The 17,579-nt window shown below is 44.9% G+C and overlaps 1 protein-coding gene and 1 pseudogene across 3 annotated transcripts in view; both read right to left on the bottom strand.

The window, feature by feature from the left end:
• Positions 1-17,579, bottom strand: part of Pctp (phosphatidylcholine transfer protein) — a 76,079-nt gene that overhangs the window by 4,510 nt on the left and 53,990 nt on the right. For 2 of the 3 annotated variants that reach the window (XM_029566134.1, XM_008838434.3), the window contains 4 exons: positions 10,827-10,944; positions 6,553-6,632; positions 1,145-1,316; positions 249-316 (listed from right to left, as the gene is read on the bottom strand). In XM_029566134.1, the coding sequence (XP_029421994.1) occupies positions 249-316; positions 1,145-1,316; positions 6,553-6,632; positions 10,827-10,869 (363 nt within the window). In that variant the 5' untranslated portion in view covers positions 10,870-10,944. The remainder of the gene's footprint in view (positions 1-248; positions 317-1,144; positions 1,317-6,552; positions 6,633-10,826; positions 10,945-17,579) is intronic. The other variant, XM_017799418.2, reaches the window with a different exon arrangement.
• On the bottom strand, positions 8,805-9,976 carry LOC115071296 (annotated as a pseudogene).

The following is a 17,579-nucleotide window of genomic DNA, read 5'->3' as shown; positions in this document are numbered from 1 at the left end:
GTGATCCTAGAGGGTCTGGGGCCACCGGCAGGGAGGGGCTGGCATTCCAAGTTAACATATTCTTTGTCTTTTGTCACCTCCATCCTGGGTGTTGGCCACTCCAGCCCTTACCAAGTCACTCAACCAAGCTCTTCACAAAAGAGCCTCATTATGCAGGGACAACAACGTGTCTCTTTAGTCTGACAACCCACAGGCTAAGTCAACATTTGTCAAACACACGTTCCCCCTCCTGCCTCCTGGGATCTCACCTTGGCTGCCCAGTTAATGAGCCAGGACGGAATTTGGCCACCCGGGTTATCAAAGTAGTACATGAAAACTAAAGAGGAAAAGAAAGGACAATTCAGAAACGGGGAAAAAAGCCAGAAAAATACAGCAACAAAGCCTCGCAAACCCTCTGTCTCCAGCTCCAGGCCCAGAGACCACAGAGGAAAGGAAGCAAGTGATCCCAGTAGACTGACCCCCTCCGCCTGCCCTGTGGTTACCAACACGGCAGCACCTGCTGAAAACGCAGTCATGGATACATTTTGCTGCGATTTCTTAAACACCCGGCAGATGCTAGACACTTGGATATGCTCTCATTTCATTACCTGAGGAACCCTAAGAAACCGACAGTTAACCCACTTTATAAATAAAGAAATGAAGACAAAAAAAACTCAAGGCACGTCGAGGTGACATATCTACGGTTGGTTCAGATTTATGCCCAAGGCACAGGCCACACTCATGCCAGTATGGCTGGAGGTTGATGCCCAGTTTCCTCTGTGAGGACCAGCACTCAAGGATCCCAATCTCTGGCTGTGTGCTGACCAGAAATGTATCTTTCAATACACACCTGCCAACCCACTGGCCTGCTCTGAGGTTAGCCCACTGTAGCCTTAGGATGAGCCTGAAGCCACTCTTTCTGAACCCTAGACTTTGCCTTCAATGTTCTGAGCTCATCTAGAGAAAATAACGGTCAGCAAAGAACGCCCTGGGATTGAAACACCTGTGTCAAACCCTAGGGTTTGGGGTGCTGATCCGTGGCTGTTTTGCCCCTGGGCCATTGCTACCTTCCATGTGGACAAACTTCCTGCACCTAACCTGCCTCCCCACCAGCCCAGCCTTCAGGTGGCCCTGGCAAATGGCTGGCCTGCACCCCGGGCTTTACCTTTGCTCCCCTTCTTGCCATCACTCTCGATCGCCAGGCTCTGCTTATACTGTTTTACTCGGATCACCCCAGACTTCTCAGGAAACTGAGGCAGAGAGATGCTCTGAGCCAGGACCACGTGGATCTTCCTTCCTTCCACATCCAGGTCTCGCCGTTGTCGGATGTACACATACTGCATGGCCAGTCAAGGCATGACACCAACTCCAGCATTACAGAAGAGCTCGGGGAAAGCTGCCCACGCTGGAGGCAAAGGGAAGCCCACTTGCATCTCCTCCCTTCTCTTGGGATTCCATGTACTTGCCCTGCCTGCCTACTTTCCATGAAAGGTTGAGTCTCACACGTGCCATGATTCTCATTTGAGCGCATGCACCACCTTCCCGCGAGTGATCCCTTGATGCTTTCAATTATGTGAGGAAAGCGTTTGCACTTTCTCCGGGAAACCACAGGGCTACTCACTTAGCTTTCTGCTCCTGGGTAAGCTAATCATACTCAGACTCAGTTTCCCTGCCTAAAAAAGGAAGTTCTGCTGGTCACCAGCCAAGTATGTTGGGGGCATCCGAGAAATATGGGGCATAAGAAACACTGGCTAGAAATAATATCATTCCAGGCTAGAAAGATGGCTCAGTGGTTAAGAGCACTGACAGCTCCTACAGAAGATCCAGGTTCAATTCCCAGAACCCACATGGCAGCTAACAACCATCCACAATCCATAACTCCAGTTCCAGGGGATCCAACACCTTCTTCTGACCTCCTCTGGCACTGCACAACACAGGTGCACTCACACACATGCAGGCAACACACACGTACACATAAAATAAAGATAATAATTTTTTAAAAAGGAATAGCATCATTCCTTTGTCCTGTCCTCGTGCAAAACTATAAGTATAGACCTCTATGCAAGAAAGAAACCAAGCAATATCACAGCTATAACCACGGAAAGACCCATGAATAGCTGAATATTTAGTAGGGAGAGGTTCTCCCTGAGTTAATTGGGTTCACCAAGAACAGCAAAGCTATCTCACCTCTGTAAAAATGCACAGAACCTCCCCGAGGTCTAGGGCACTATTCTACAAAAGACAACTAAATATTAAACATTTCAGAGCAAGTGTCCTTATCCTTTTTCAATTAATTTTTTAAGTTAGCGTACAGAGTGATGGGTTTCTCCAGGGCGCCTCTCTTCATCTGTACCACTACACCCAAGCTGGTCCAGCCCCTCACTCCTGCTGCCCTCCCAGGCTCTCTGCCTCCCCTAGCTGGTTCTCCTCTCCCAAATAGCTCTTCGTGTCACGCACATTCTATGACCCTCTCTTTTGCCCCTCCCTTAAGACCTCTTCCTTCCTGTCGCCATCTGCCTTCCTGCTTCATGATCTATACTCACATACACACACTTAGATAACTAAATCTAGGTTGTGCATATGAGAGAAAGTGTGGCACTTGTCTTTCTGAGGCTGCTTTATTTCATTTATCTTAATGACTTCCAGTTCTACCCATTTTCCTGCGAATGTCACAGTTTCATTTTTCTCTAGGATTATATAAAATTCCATTCTCTATATGGACTGTATTTTCTTTATCCATTCGTCTGTCGATGGATGTGTAAGCCAATTGTTTTCTAGCCGTTGAGAACAGTGCAGCAAGAAGCATGGGCTTGCAAGTATCCCTGGCATGCTGACTCAGTCCTTCGGGTACACACTAGAGTGCTGCACGTGGGTTATACAGCAGCTTATTTTCGGTTTAAGGATCTTCACTTTATAAAGGATAAAACCAAGAAAGGCAGAGAAACTCACTCTTCCTTACCCATAGTAGCTTTGGGTTTTGAACACGGTTGGAACTGTTTAGACTTGGGGACTCTTGGGCTGGCAAGATGGCCCAATAGGTAAAGACACTTGTTGCCAAACTGAGTACCTGAGTTTGATCCCTGGGACCCAGATGGTGGAAAGAGAGAACTGACTCCCATGGGTTATCCTCTGACCTCCACACATGCATCATGGCACCTGTGCACCCACATAAATACATATGCAAACAAAATAAATAGGTGCGACAAAAAAAAATTTAAAGACTCGGGACTCTTACAGATGGACTTAAATACATTTTTCATTAGAAGATGGTCTTGCGTCTTTGAGGACTAGGAGGACTGTTACAGTGTAAAAGTCACGTGTTTGAGTAGATGCTGATAAGGGGTGAATTATCGATGGTTAATCTTCATTCTAACATCACTGTATTTGGAATCACCAAGAAGACATGCCTCCAGGTATGTCTTGGGGGGATGGTTCCTGAGAGGTTTAATGAGGAAAGACCCATGCTGAATGTGGGGGGCACCATCCTATGGACTGGGATCCCTGACCAAATAAGAGGAGAAAAGGAGAAAGCCAGATGAGCCCCACCACCCCACTCCCTCTGTGCCGACTGCGAGGCCTCCCGGCCCCTATTCCCCTGCTGCCATGGCCTCTGCCACGCTTTCCCCGCCATGATGGGCTGGGCCTTTTTAAACTGCGAGCCCAAATAAATCTTCCTTTAAGTTGCCTCTGTCCATTATTTGTCAGAGATGGACTATACCAGGTGAGACAATATGACCTATTCAAACTCAGGCCTGGATCTGATATTTGGATAGAACGTCACAGGTACATGAGGCTCAGATCTTTTTAGTTTATTGTATTTTTAAAAAACAATGTTCAGTTTTACCCTAGATGGAATTTAAAATTTGAAAATACTCTAGTTACTCTAAGAACAACTACGTGCATGTGTGTATGTGTGTGTGTGTATTAAACAAAGCCCCACAACACCAAGTGTTCCTACAACATCTACCAACCTGGTTCTGCATCTTTTCTCTCTCAAGTACTTTTTCTTACAGCAAATATTAATCTCACTCCACACCTTGACCAGCTCCTGGGACAGACATCACCCAATATGGAAGAAAAGCTACCTGGATACATTGATTAAAAATTGGAAGAGGGGGCTGGAGAGATGGCTCATGGGTTGGGAGCACTAGCTGCTCTTTCAGAGGACCTGAGTTTGATTCCCAACACCCACATGGTGGCTAAAAACCATCTGTAACTCCTGTTCCAGGTGTTCTAACACCCTCTTCCAGCCTCCATGGGCATTGCATGACATGGGTGCACTTATATACATGCAGGCAAAACACTCATACATATAAAAATAACTAACTCTTTTAAAAAAACTAACACATTGGCTGGACGTGGTGGTCGCATGCCTTTAATCCCAGCTCTCAGAAGGCAGAGGCAGGTGGATCTCTGTGAGTTCAAGGCCAGCCTGGTCTACATAGTAAGTTCCAGGACAGCTGGGGCTACAGGGAGACCCTGTCTCAAAAGGACCAAAAAAAAAAAAAAAAAAAAAAAAAAAAAAAAAAAAAAAAAAAAAACCATTGAAAGATTCTTTTGGAGGGGTTTGCCAATCCAGCCTGCTGTGTAACCTATGACCACCAGTTCTCAGATGCCCAGACAAATGAAGACTATTTTCCAAGGTCACACAACAAACCATGGAATGTGCTCCATTTCACCTGGTTCATCTCATCTGCTCCAAAATGAATGCTCTTCTCCCCTCACTGCACAGTTCTATGTGCTCAAGTATCAATATCCCGTGTTGAGGACACACACACACACATGGACACACACACACACACACACACACACACACAAATGTAAAAACTAAAAAACTTCCTGTAAGACTGCATGGCTCTGGAAAGCTGGTGAAAAAGGAGACTTTGAGATGACCCACGTGTCCTCTGCTGAGAACACCTGTCCATCAGTGTCACAGTGAGGTCAGAGAGGTAAGCTAAGGCCCTGATCAAAATATCTGTCTTGAGCCTGTATCCCAAACCTCCAGCACCCACATTAGTTGTACAAAACCTGCAGTTATCAACTTCTCTTTACCTCAGTTTCCTTAACCCTAAAATGGAGTTAATGATGCCTATCTTGTACTGTTGCTGGCAGGATTGAAGAAAACTATATAGAATGTAAGGGATTAATTATGTTACTATAGTGCCCTGGATATTATACCAGGAAATAAATTCCTAAGGTGCTTATTACCTAGGGTAGGGTATACACACACACCCTCTTCTCAGAGAACAATTATTTAGGAACACTTACACAATGTCTGAGCTAGAAAAGATTTCAGTGATCCCCTACTTTTGGTGCCTTCCACTCTTTCCTAGTCCATAAAATCTTTGGTAAAAATGTCTTTTATATAAAAGCTCAGTATGTAAGACACTCAGTTACTGTGACTGAACAGGACAACAAACGGGTCAGAATATCACCTGTCAGCCATCCTAACCCCATCCTGCCCCAGTCAGCAAATCTCCATCTCATCTTCCTACTTTGCTGGGGCCTCTTAAATTCTTGGTGCTGTAGTTTGAATGTGAAATGTCCCCCATAAGCTCATGTGTTTGAATACTTAGTCCCCAAATGGTGATGCTGTCTTGGATTTGGGAAGGTTGTGGAACCATTAGGAGACAGATCCTTACTAAAGGACAGGAGTAACTCGGGGCAGGTATTGAGGTTAATAACAGTGGCCCCACTTTTGTCAGCTCTCTGCTTCCCAGGTGTGGATCAAATGTGAGCAGGTGCTTCCTGTGCTCACGTGCTGTTGCCGTGGCTTCCCCACCATGATGGACCGTATCCCTTCTTGGACAATAAGCAACATAAAGCCATCTGTCCTTCGGTCTCTTCTTGTCAGGTATTTGCTCACAGCAACAAGTAAGTAATATACTTGAGATGTCCGAAAAACTCCTTACATTTCATTCAACTGCTTTACCTCATAATAAAGAAATGGAGGGGAGGGGCCGGTGTCCAAAGACAACCCTCAGAGGGCCCTGTTGAGGGAGGAGAGCTGGAAATGAAGGATGCGTTCTGGTGCCTCTTTTTTTTTTTTTTTTTAATCTTTTTGAGACAGGATCCCCCTGCAGCCCCAGCTGGCCTGGAACTTGCTATGTAGACCAGGCTGGCCTGGAACTCACAGAGATCTACCTGCTGGGATTAAAGGCGTGCACCACCACTGGTACCCCTCATACCCAGCTGTAGGTCTGTCATCTCACCTTTCTGGGTTTTACCTCCTCCTCTGTAGGTTGAAGGGGCTGGACCACACTCTTCATAAACTCTTCCTCCCAGATTCCCAATTCTGTGGCCCATCACTTTCCAACATTTGACAACTTCTCTGGGCAGGATACGCTATCCCATACTGCCTCTATTTACAGATGTCCTGTGTGATTGCACTCAGAATTCACACCTTCAAGTCTCTGAGATTTGTACAAACAGCAGCCACCTCAGCAGATGCTCCCACAAGAATCAAAGACAGTATGGTCTATACCTGCTGCGAAATCAGCAAAGCCCTGCGGGGTGCAATGGGCACAGGACACTGAGAGGATCGAACAGCAGAGTGCACTGCAGAAAGGATACATCTCTGTTGGACATGGGGAAGGGGTATTTCACTTCCCAGTACGCCACCATCTTTCCATCGCACTCCATTTCATAGAGTTCTGGAGGAAACAAAAGAGGTTAATGAATCTGGAAACTTCTGAAGCTTCTGTAGAAGGAAGGCTAGATTGCCTTGGTATATGATAAATCTCTAGCTCACAAAAAGTAGAATTTTTAAAGTAGATTTATTGCCACTGAAAACTTGCTGCTCGGGGACAGTCTATAGGACAGAAAAGCATAGTAAATATAAAGAAGCTCAACAAAACTTGCCCGTCGTACAACACCAACAGCATGCTGGGACAGAATGCAACAAACTGGGTATCAAAAACCAGCCAGCGGTTTTAAAGCAGGGATACCACCAGATGTCACTAGAGCACCAGGAGTTTCGCTTCCGACCCTTTCTTCCAACATCAAGGTTTGTCTCCTAGTGGCTAGCCTGAGACTATCTGGGAGACTGGCATGTACAGATTCCAGGCATGTGGGAATAAAGAGCCCACAGAGGGCAGTGTCCTTAAAGAGTTAGAACATGGATGAACTGTGGCTAACTCTGGGTTTCTTGCATCTTTCCTTTCTCCACAGTACGCCACAGCATCAGTGACCAAATTTCCTTAATGTTCATTCTCTTGTGTCAGGGTTCAGGGTTCAGAGGGAGGCAGCAAAGGAGCCGAGTGACAGACATGCACACCAGGCTTCCACACAGCCAGATATCTAGAAAGGAATCAAGACATCCCCGCACAGACGCCAAAGGGATATATTTCGCTTTTGAAAGAAAATCTAAGAGAAACAGACCATTGATTAAGAAGCTCGCTGGCATCTCAGTGCCACAGGAGGCTGAAGGCAGTTCTGAAAGGGAATGAGTGGGCTTGTTACCCCTGCGTGTTCAGCATTTCTTCCCCTCCCCCTTCTCTTGCCAGCATCTCAACTGTCTTCCAGTGCCTCATCCATTCCTGCTTCTCTACTATGAGGCTTAAGTAGGGTAAGTGGTCATTCTGGGGCCGGGAAAAGGAGCAAGACACAGCTATAGTGATCAACTGACCAGAGCTTTAGCTGGTCTCTCTAGCAAGTTTGGCCCAAGAGATTCATAAGACTCTCGGATGCTCCCAATACCCAGGAGGAGCAGAATGAGCTAAGAGCTTCCAAATCATTCCCAACCATGGCATCAACTACGCCAGAGGCCACACTGCACAAGCAGTTGATGCTAGGTAGCAGACGGAAGAGACTCTATAACGACTTCTCATTAAAGTCACTACCTTAGCTGTCATGAACAAATGGGTTTTGCAGGCTGTCCGCTTCCTCGTGTTGCTCTTTTCCAAACAGAAGATGCCTGGGCATCTGTTGGCAGAATCTGAGTCACATGACTACACCATGGATTCGGAGGAAATGAGACAGTCAGCCTACTCCCTTGGATAGGCAAATGTGATGCTGCCCCCTAATGAGGAAGGGTAATGAAAACATGAAGTTGCTGGACACCAGCCCCCTAATGAGGAAGGGTAATGAAAACATGAAGTTGCTGGACACTGAGATGCCGCAGATAAACAGATGCTCTGAGGTTAATGCTAAAGAGGGAGCGACTCCACTGACTTCACAAGGGAAGTGGAATTCTCTTCCCTGGAGTTATCTACATCATTAAAATGTAAACCTGGATCTTCTGCGGGACGGTCTCATCAGGAACAGGAATCAGCCTGAGGATTAAGTCAACACAGAAGACAGTCTGGAGTTGAAGAAACATTGATGAAGTTACTCAAGTTTCCAAAGCGACACAGAAACCCCTGTGTCCTTCCTTGCCATGAAATAACACACTCGTTTTGTTGTTGTTTCCTTTTTTCTAATAACTTAAAACTTTATTAGGAATGAAAGGAATCAATCTGGAAACAACATCCTGAGATTCACAGAGGTAGAGGAGTCCCTGAGTCTCAGAGAGGGCCAAGGCAGGTTGCAGACAAAGCTAGGACTCCAGGCCTGATATTCTGACGTTTACTGTCCCAGATAGCTGAGAGAGGCCAGAGAGCCAAGACCCTACCACCAACCTACAGAGGTGTGGAAAGAGGCCCAGGACAGGCCCTTGAGCCCAGAGACAGGAGTCCAGACACTGTGGGAAGGGATTGCCAAAACCCCCAAATAAAGGGGTTCTCCACTGGGAACATAGTAAGTCACAGAGCAGGGGTCCTCTGGTGCAAGTTGATAAGATGTGGCTGAGTCTTCAGGTGTTTAAAAGAACAGGACTGAGGGCAGCCTCAGGGCTGGAGCTCTGCTTTATACTTCTGCAACCTCTCATCCAGAGCAGAGTGTGGTCTCATCCTTCATAAAACAGAAGTGGAGGTGGTACTCAAAGTGCTTGATGGGGTTGACTGAAGAAGATAGAGATGGCCACTAGGCCCTTGTTCTTGGTCGTCCACTTGGCAGAGTGTCTGTCTAAGGCATCAAACATCTTGCTCTTGAAGTCCAAGATGCCTACAGTGAGGAAATAGCTGCCTTGGGTGAGTCAAGGGCCTGAGGCCCACTGACAGCAGGCTGAGGATCACATGGTTGCAGTTGAGCTGCATGGCCTGCAGGAGCTGCACAAAATAGCTCCTGGGTTGGATGAAGTGTTATCACTCCCATTCAAAACACTGTTCCATCAGCCTTGGCCTGGGTGAGACAGTGGAAGACTGAGTTCCAGAGCACAGTCCTCAGGTGCTTCCTGATGTTATCAGGACCCAGCCCACCTTCTAGCTTTTGCCTGAGCTGCCTATGGTTAGGGTCTGTCCCCGTATGCCAGGGAGGTTGTCGACAATGATGTATTGGCACTCATCACAATCAGCTACTGGTAGACCTCACCGGCCTTGCACAGGGTGTCACACTGCTGGCATAGGCTAGCCACCAGCTCTAGTTCCATCTTGGAGAATAACCTTCCCAGGGGATACTAAGTGTGTTGAAGACCAGGGTCTTGGTGTGAGATGCTGGCCTGCTCTGTGGGGTCAGCCAAAAGATTCTAACTGCCTCTTAGGAAAGGGGCTCAACTTCAGGAACACAAACACAAACACAGGGTGACCTGAGCCATCAGTGTCATGGGTTCATAGCAGTCAAAATTAGCTTCACTGATGATGACCTCATCCCCTTCATCCACCAGGGCCTGAAAGGCTGTAAACAGGCCCAGCAGAACATTTTGGAGTGAATCTAACTCTTATACCAGTTGCTTGCCAAAGACATTTGCCAGGATCTTTGTCAGTAGTGTGTAACCAAAGGACATGGTGTACTGGTTGAGCATGAAGTTGCTGCTGGTGACTTGTTGAAAGGTTTTCACAGCAAAGTCTGGAAGTGTTAAGTCAGGAAAGTCCTGGTTCAAGTTCACAGCATCATACTCATTGGACAGTTTGATAAACTCTTCCCAAAGGTTGTGGCTGATCCCATCTAGTCTTCCAGTCTGCAGCTGATGCCATGGTGAGCTCAAATTGAGCTGCTTTGCCAAACAGACCCCAAATATATCCCCAGAGGTCCTTGTTCCTTTAAAGAGGTTGAGTCCTACCAGTGCCACTTGCCCACAGCTGATGTTGCTTTTGGTGGCCTTTTTTTGCTGGAGCTTTGACTAAGGATGCCACATTCCCTTGGCTGACTCCACAGGTCTCTTCTACTACAACTGAGATGGAAGAGGACACTCCCAGCTCTAAGATGCAGGAGGCTCCCTGTTTAATGATTTTTCACATCTCTTCCAGGGTAAACCTCAATCATGTAGTCTAGAAGCCATGCTAGGTCTTAGAAGCTCTGGACCCTCTTCCTGTCATAGATAACTGAATGTTCTCCACTTAGTAGAAGAGCTGGGACAGGGTCTGCTGTTCTAACCAACACAGTAACACCAAACTGCCCGTGGCCTCTGAACAGGCTGCCTATGCCTCCATTCCCCTTCAACCACCCATATCCTGACTCTCTCACCTCCTCACATGTATCTGTTCTTGTCTGTTTAGAAACCTTTGATTTGACTTCCAAAAGAAAGCTTGGATACCCCCTCTTCTGAGAAGGCTTCCATGGCCTTCAAAGCACATGGGATAATACACAACACAAGAAGCAGAACAAAGAAATGTGGGAACAAAAGGAAGACTGAATGTAAGCTCATGTCAGGGGTTAGCCCTGTAAGTGTAAGCCCCACATTTACACGACTTGGAGGGCAAAATTAAAAAGGAAGGACAACACATTGAAATGATATTCGTTCCTTCCTACAGACTAGAATAAAGAAGAGCAGCCTAACTTTCTAGAATTTTTTTAAAGTAAGTATCACTTACCTTTCACATACTGGTCCCACTGTTTCCTGTAGTCCAAGTCCATGTAGACATCTGCGAGGAGAGCTGGTGTGCAGTTGTCCAGGACACCAAATACTTTATACGCATAGAGTCCAGATGGCTATGGAAACAGAATGGAAGGAGCAATCGCTTGGTATCAGAGTGGAGATGCTATGTCACATGAAAAATAGCTGGGGCTGGTATTCCACCACATCACACACTGACCTCCTCTGGGGTCTTGGTGCAACAGCATAGAAGCAGGAGGGAACCCTGGTCTCAAGGATCTTCTATTCAGCTGTAGGCACTACTGGCAGGAATAGTCATAAGCACTAGCCAGCTGGTTTAAGTAGTATAGAAGAAGGGTTATGTAGCAAACGGTGCTTCATGGAGAAGCTGTCTCAATGGATAGGAAAGGTCTCTATGAGGACAGGCTCACAAAGTTTATCAGGATATCAGAAAGCCATTCCTGGTAGGAGGAACTGATGGATCGACATGCTTAAAGGGAGAAGCTTGGGACACAGAGTGGTAGGAGCTGAGGTTAGAGAGATTATGGGGGTCAGACTACAAAGAACCTCATAAACCATGGTAAAGGTTTGATTCTTAAAGTGTTGTGAGAAACTAAAGGATGATTTTAGACAGAGGCATGGCCAGATTGATTAGGAATACAGTTTAGGAACAATAACATCTGGTTAGATATTTTTATTTATGTTATTATCTTTTTATGTGTATGTGTTTTGCCTGCACCTGCACAAATGCACCTGTACTGTGCAATGACTACAGAGGCCAGAAGACGGCGTCAGATCCCCCGAAACTGGAGTTAAGGATGGTTGTCTGCCACCATGTGGGTGCTGGGAACTGAACCCTGGTCCTCTGGAAGAGCTCTTGACCACTGAACCAACTCTCCAGCCCCCTGATTAGTTTTAAAACTCTTGGTAAAGAATAAGATTATAAGCAAAGAAGGAGGCAGCTTAAAAAGTCAGCACACTCGTGCAGATAATAGATGAAGGTAACTGTAGCAGGGGGCGAGGACAGTGAGGGGCACAGTGATACTGGACTTTGGAGCTAAGTCAACAGGGATTGCTACTGAAGCCTGGCTGTGTGGGAAAGGAAAAAAATAACCAAGGAAAACTGAAAACTTTCGCTTGGACATCTAGTACATGGACACGGCCTTCAGAAATGAAGAAGAAACTGGGGAAGAGGTGACCTGTAGGTTACTGGGGCATTCTAGTTTAAGCCAGTTGAGATCCAAATACTAATTATACGTCCATGTTACACAGGCAGCTAGAATTCTGAAGGAGGGGTATATTTTAAATATCTACAGAACATAATGAAGCTTAATGCATTTTGTAAAATAGATTCCAACACAGAATTTTTCAACTTTTTGTTTGTTTGTTGGATTGGTTCTCCTGTGTGTGATTGTATATATAAGACTGAAAAGGAGAGGCCATCTCCTTCATATCATACTGGTTCCAGTTGGTTCGAGAAAGAAATGTCGGGGCTGGAGAGATGGCTCAGCAGTTAAGAACACTGGCTGTTCTTGAAGGAAAGACCCAGATTTGAATCCCAGCACCCACATGGCAGCTAACAACAGTTTGGCATCTCTAACACCTTATGTGCCACAGCATGGATGCCCTGATGGAAGGGCCAGCCCCATACTTGTCCTCCTGGCCCTTGTACTCACATGTGGGAACACAGTGAGGGCTTACCCTGTTCACCCATTTATGCCAGTACACAAACATTCTAATCAATAGGAAGAGAGACAATGGGCAACTTGCTCAAGAATACAGAGGTCCTGCCTCCTACACAGGCTCAACAAAAGGATACTTACACGTTAAGACAATGATCGCCCAGCCCTATGTGCTTTAGTTTTGGATATCTACATAAATTAGGACAAACTGTTTCCTTATACTAGGTCCCTTCCCTTCCTGAAATGCAGTCACAGCCCTTCATGACCCTGATTCTATCTCCAGTTCAGAAAAGAGGAACAGAAAGCCCCAAGAAGAGAAAAACAGAATGACCAACAATTTTTGTGAATGCAAAAGAATGAACTATTGTGACAACTTCCTTTAAACTCTCCCTTTGAGGCACGACTGAGAAATGCCAGGCTCCAGAGGAACAAAACTCTGGGTACCACCTTTCCTAATCTATAGTACCACATTCTTTACAGTGTCCAACAGCCTGGCCCAAATTCCTGGATCAGAGCACTTTGTCAGTCCTGAATTCTAAATGGATCCTGCAAACAGACCCATTTTCATTTCAATCGTAAAAAAAAAAAAAGCAAAATTTAATCATTATAAAAATAATCCATGTTCCTTGTAGAAAATCTGAAAATATTACAACAAAATTTTAAATGAGTCACATGTAATCCCACAATTCATAAATATCTACTGACAATATTTGATAAACAGTATTTTTTTTTTTTGAGACAGGGTCTCACTATGCAGCTGGACTGGTCTAACTCCTCATGTAGACCAGGCTGGCCTTGAACTCACAAAGTTCCACCTGCCTCTGCCTCTGCCTCCAGAGTGCACTCTGCCTTTCTGAGTGCAGGGATTAAAAGCGTACACCACTACACCCTGTTTAGACAGTAATTCTTTATAGGAAATAAACGCTCGTCTATGTGAACAAATGGACATAGTATGATATAAGCAGATGGTATTCTTATTTAAAATGTAATAATACATTAATACTATGGGAAATCCACAGGAAACAACTCTCTAAACATATTTCTGATTCCAAATATTTTTATGCAAATAAATATTTTCAGAATAATCATAAAACATAGTGTAAAATTCTAGTTTGAACCCTCACCAGGGTTGGCCTCACCAACTCTCCAGGATTGGCCACCACTGATTCACAAACTGATCTAGAAAAATGTAACTCTTTGTTTTATCTGAGCAAAGTTTTACTGAAGCTGTGTAAGGCCTTTGAAAAATCAGATTTATAAGCCAGGTATGGTAGTGTATGCCTTTAGTCCCACTACTCGGGAGGCAGAGGCAGGAAGATCTCTGTGAGTTCAAGGCCAGCCTGGTCTACATAAAAAGTTCCAGGCCAGCTGGAGCTACAGGGAGACCTTATTTCAAAAAGAACAACAACAACAACAAAAAAAACCTGTAAAATAAATAACCCGAAATATGTTTATTTAAGAGATGCTTGGCTTTTTCTAAAGCCTCCCACAAACACCTCTAAAAATGGGTCATTTTCCTCATTTATAGCAAAATATAGTGGGCACTTAATGTTCTACTTCTAAGTCAGTTTCCTACACTTCAGCTAGTCAAAGGATTATGGTGACGGTGGTCAAATTCCCCAATACCATACATGGTCTCTCACTGAACCTGGAGCTCACTGATTAGCTAGACATGGAATACAACTACCGAAGAAGCAAGATTTGGTGCGTTGTAAACCTTCTTTCTTCTGCCCTATGCGACCTCTTACGTGAATGTGCATGGCTCATAACTTTTCTCCTATGCAGGAAACTGTGTGATACCATCTCCCGGCTATGAGTGGGGACATGTTATTTGGAGCTATGGCAACTAGTCTGTGACCAAAAAGCAACAAAGAGGAAAAGGCAGAGTAGAAAGACAGAGATGCTGGCATCGTGGATCGGCTACACTGGTATCGGCAGCTGTGGCACTCAAGTTATTAGTTCTGTGAGAGAACGAAACATCTTGATTTAGGTCAATCCTTAACCTAGTTTTCTATTGCACTCAAAGCAATCCGAATTGATCCCAATGCTCCTCACTGATGCTGTGAAGTTTATGTGAACCCTGTGATCTTAGGAAATAGTAAAGATCAAAAAACAAAAGTCTGAAGAGATGGCTTGGTCTATAAAATTTTGCTCATGCAATCATGAGGACCTAACTGTGGATCCCCAGCACCCATATAAAAAGCTGGGGCGGTCTCAGAGACAGGATGATTTCTGGAGCCTGCTGGTCAACCAGTCTAGTTAATCCCTGAGCTCCATGTTCAGTGAGAGACCCTGTCTCAAAAAATAAGGTGGAGATTTGTTGAGGAAGACACAGTGTTGATCTCTGGCCTCTATATACATACGCATACATATAAATACACAGATACACACACACACACACACACACACACACACACACACACTTCGGTCTGTAAAACACTTTAAAAGAACAAAAAACAAAACAAAACAAAAAACACACTTCCCTGTAGGGCAGAACAGGCTCACAAATGACAAGCCCAGAACAGACTCTCCAAATTCCCTTTCTTTGTTTCAAAAATGATTAACTGAGCCGTCTGCCCTCGCTGATCAATCAGAACAAAATGTTTGTTAATCAAACTGGATGAATTTTCTCCTTCCTCCAAGGGCCTGACCTTTGATCCGCCCTAGCGGGAGCCTCAGGGTAAATTGCTCTGATATCTATTATTCAGTCTTGCCTCCCTTTCATCTCACTTCCCACACAGGGCTCTTCCTAACCCTTTAGAAAACTCACTAGCCTCACTTTCACAATGCTAAAGATCTAACTTAGGGACAGAGACTTTCCCCACTGCAGTAACTCCCTTCTCTCCCTGAACGTCTCTATTACTAGGTCCAAACTGCTTTCTTATTTCACATTATTCTAAAACAGACGACAAAGAAGCACTAAAACTTGTGACTATTTGAAAAAGCCAATAAGATTATCTATAAATTCAGTAAAACAGTCCAGAAGTACAAAGTATTTGTAAAATGCAGTGGCAAAGAAAGGAGAGGAGAGAAAGCACCGTGGTTCTAACACCAGGGGAGCCCTCCCAGTTTTTGATGAGTTTAACTCAGGGAGCTAAATGCTGGATGATCACAAGTTACCAAAGCCACCTGGGCAAGTGCCTCAGGCTCAAAAAGAAAAGGGAAACAGGACAAGGAGTGAGCAGAGTAGATGTCGATTTAGTAAGGAAAAGTGAGAAAAAGAACTCCTGAGGTGGAAGGGGTTTCCAGGGAGGAACACCCATACATTGTCTTGCCTGAATTGGATGAAGAATTGAGGTAATTATAAGACTGGTCATTTTTGGACACATCAGGAGCCAAGCCAATCAAAAGGTCCACATCCTTTTGAATGCTCCCTCATCCCAGCTTCAGAAGTGACCCGGGCTGCTTATCTAAATTGGGGAGCTGTCATGTGATAAGTGACTAGTTTATGATACATGGAGGCTGCCTGGCCCTTACCGCCTCAAGGGAGCTAAGGATGATCTCCAAGGAATATTACAATGAGCATTAAATCAGGTTAATGTTTAATTTTTCAGAGATATAAAGAACTGCACATGTCTTTCCACTAAGTACAGCAGGAAAAATTCACCAGCTGGCAAGGATCCACCAGGCTCTTACTCCTGAGAAGCAGTGAGGCTTCACCTTGGTTTTGTGGGTCACCACTGCCTTCCCTTGGGGACTTGTCAGTGGCAGTCACTGCAAGTCACACATGCAGTTCATATATTTGAAGGAGTTTTTCTATCATTTTAATAGGTTATCACTCATTCAATGATACTAGGAATTGTTTTACTAAACCTAGTTTACTTTCTAAACAATTTTATATTCTTTGTCTTTGGAATCATTAGTGTGGTCCTGTGATGTAGACAAAGAAGCTGTTGTGTGGGGTTGGCTCAATGGTTAAGAGCACTGGCTGCTCTTGCAGAAGACCCAGGTTTGATTCCCAGCACATACATGGCTGCTAATGACCATCTGTAACTCCAGTTCTAGGGGAATCCAACACCCGCTTCTGACCTCTGTGGGCATTGTGCGACACAGGTGCACGTAACACCCATGTAGGCAATGCACTTATACATAAATTAAAAATAATAGAGTGTTTTTTAAAAAGCTGTTGTGGTTGTCATCATTACATGAGGAAATGAAGCTCAGAAAAGCACTCGCTGAAATTTCATAACTAGTATCAGGTTGAACAGGAAGAGTCTTTCAACATCATCATCTACTATTTCCAACAGCATCTCCTTTAGCTCCACTCTCCTGGCATGTTTTTCCTAAACTACAGGTTAATGATTAAGGTAAAGAAGGCCCAGGTCAGAGCATCGTACAGCAGGCAGCAGCCACACAGATCAATGATGTGACAAATGCTAGTCACTCTCCAAGAGTCAACTGATGACCTTGGTGGCAAGGTCTGATGGGAATCCTGTCCCTTCTGCTGCGCCAGCTTCAGATCATCCAGGATGAACTTCCCACTGGAAGAGTCCCCAGAGTCTCTAGATTTGTGCAACAGGCCCCTAGAGCACCAGAAGTGGTAACTTTTAGATGATACTCCTGGAAAACGCAGACAAGGACCAGAAGAAAGGGAGGAAGGGAGGAAGGATGACGTTATCAATTCTAATAGGCTAGGCACTGTGTTGTTTTCATATATTATTCCTAAGAGTTGTTTCCAAAGCCCTATAGCCAGAAAAGATGGCACAATGGTTATAGCCTGGGCTTGGAGACACGGGCCGGGTAGTATCTAAGCTGTCTGCCTACTGACATGAAAAGGGACCTAATAAAACTTCCACTTCATAGAATGATTATGAGGATCACATTAGGAAATACATCTATGATGCAGTACACAGATATCTCATGACCTCCTTTTTCCAGGTTAAAGATGAGAGGACTGAGAGCCTATAGAAGCTCCACATTTTTAGGAAACAGATGCCTATAAAGTACCTGTTTTAAGGCAGTCACTGAGCTTGAAGACTGACAACATCCTGTAAAGCAAGCATCAGCAGCTGCACTTTATAAGTAAAGAAACAAAAATGGAAAGGATATATGGAGGCAGAGAAAAGAAA

This window comes from Nannospalax galili, unplaced genomic scaffold, assembly GCF_000622305.1.
Source record: "Nannospalax galili isolate Female #2095 unplaced genomic scaffold, S.galili_v1.0 scaffold95, whole genome shotgun sequence".
In the NCBI taxonomy this organism is placed as follows: Eukaryota; Metazoa; Chordata; class Mammalia; order Rodentia; family Spalacidae; genus Nannospalax; species Nannospalax galili.
Note: the sequence above shows the minus strand (reverse complement) of the source record. Positions and strands in the feature narration are given on the sequence as shown.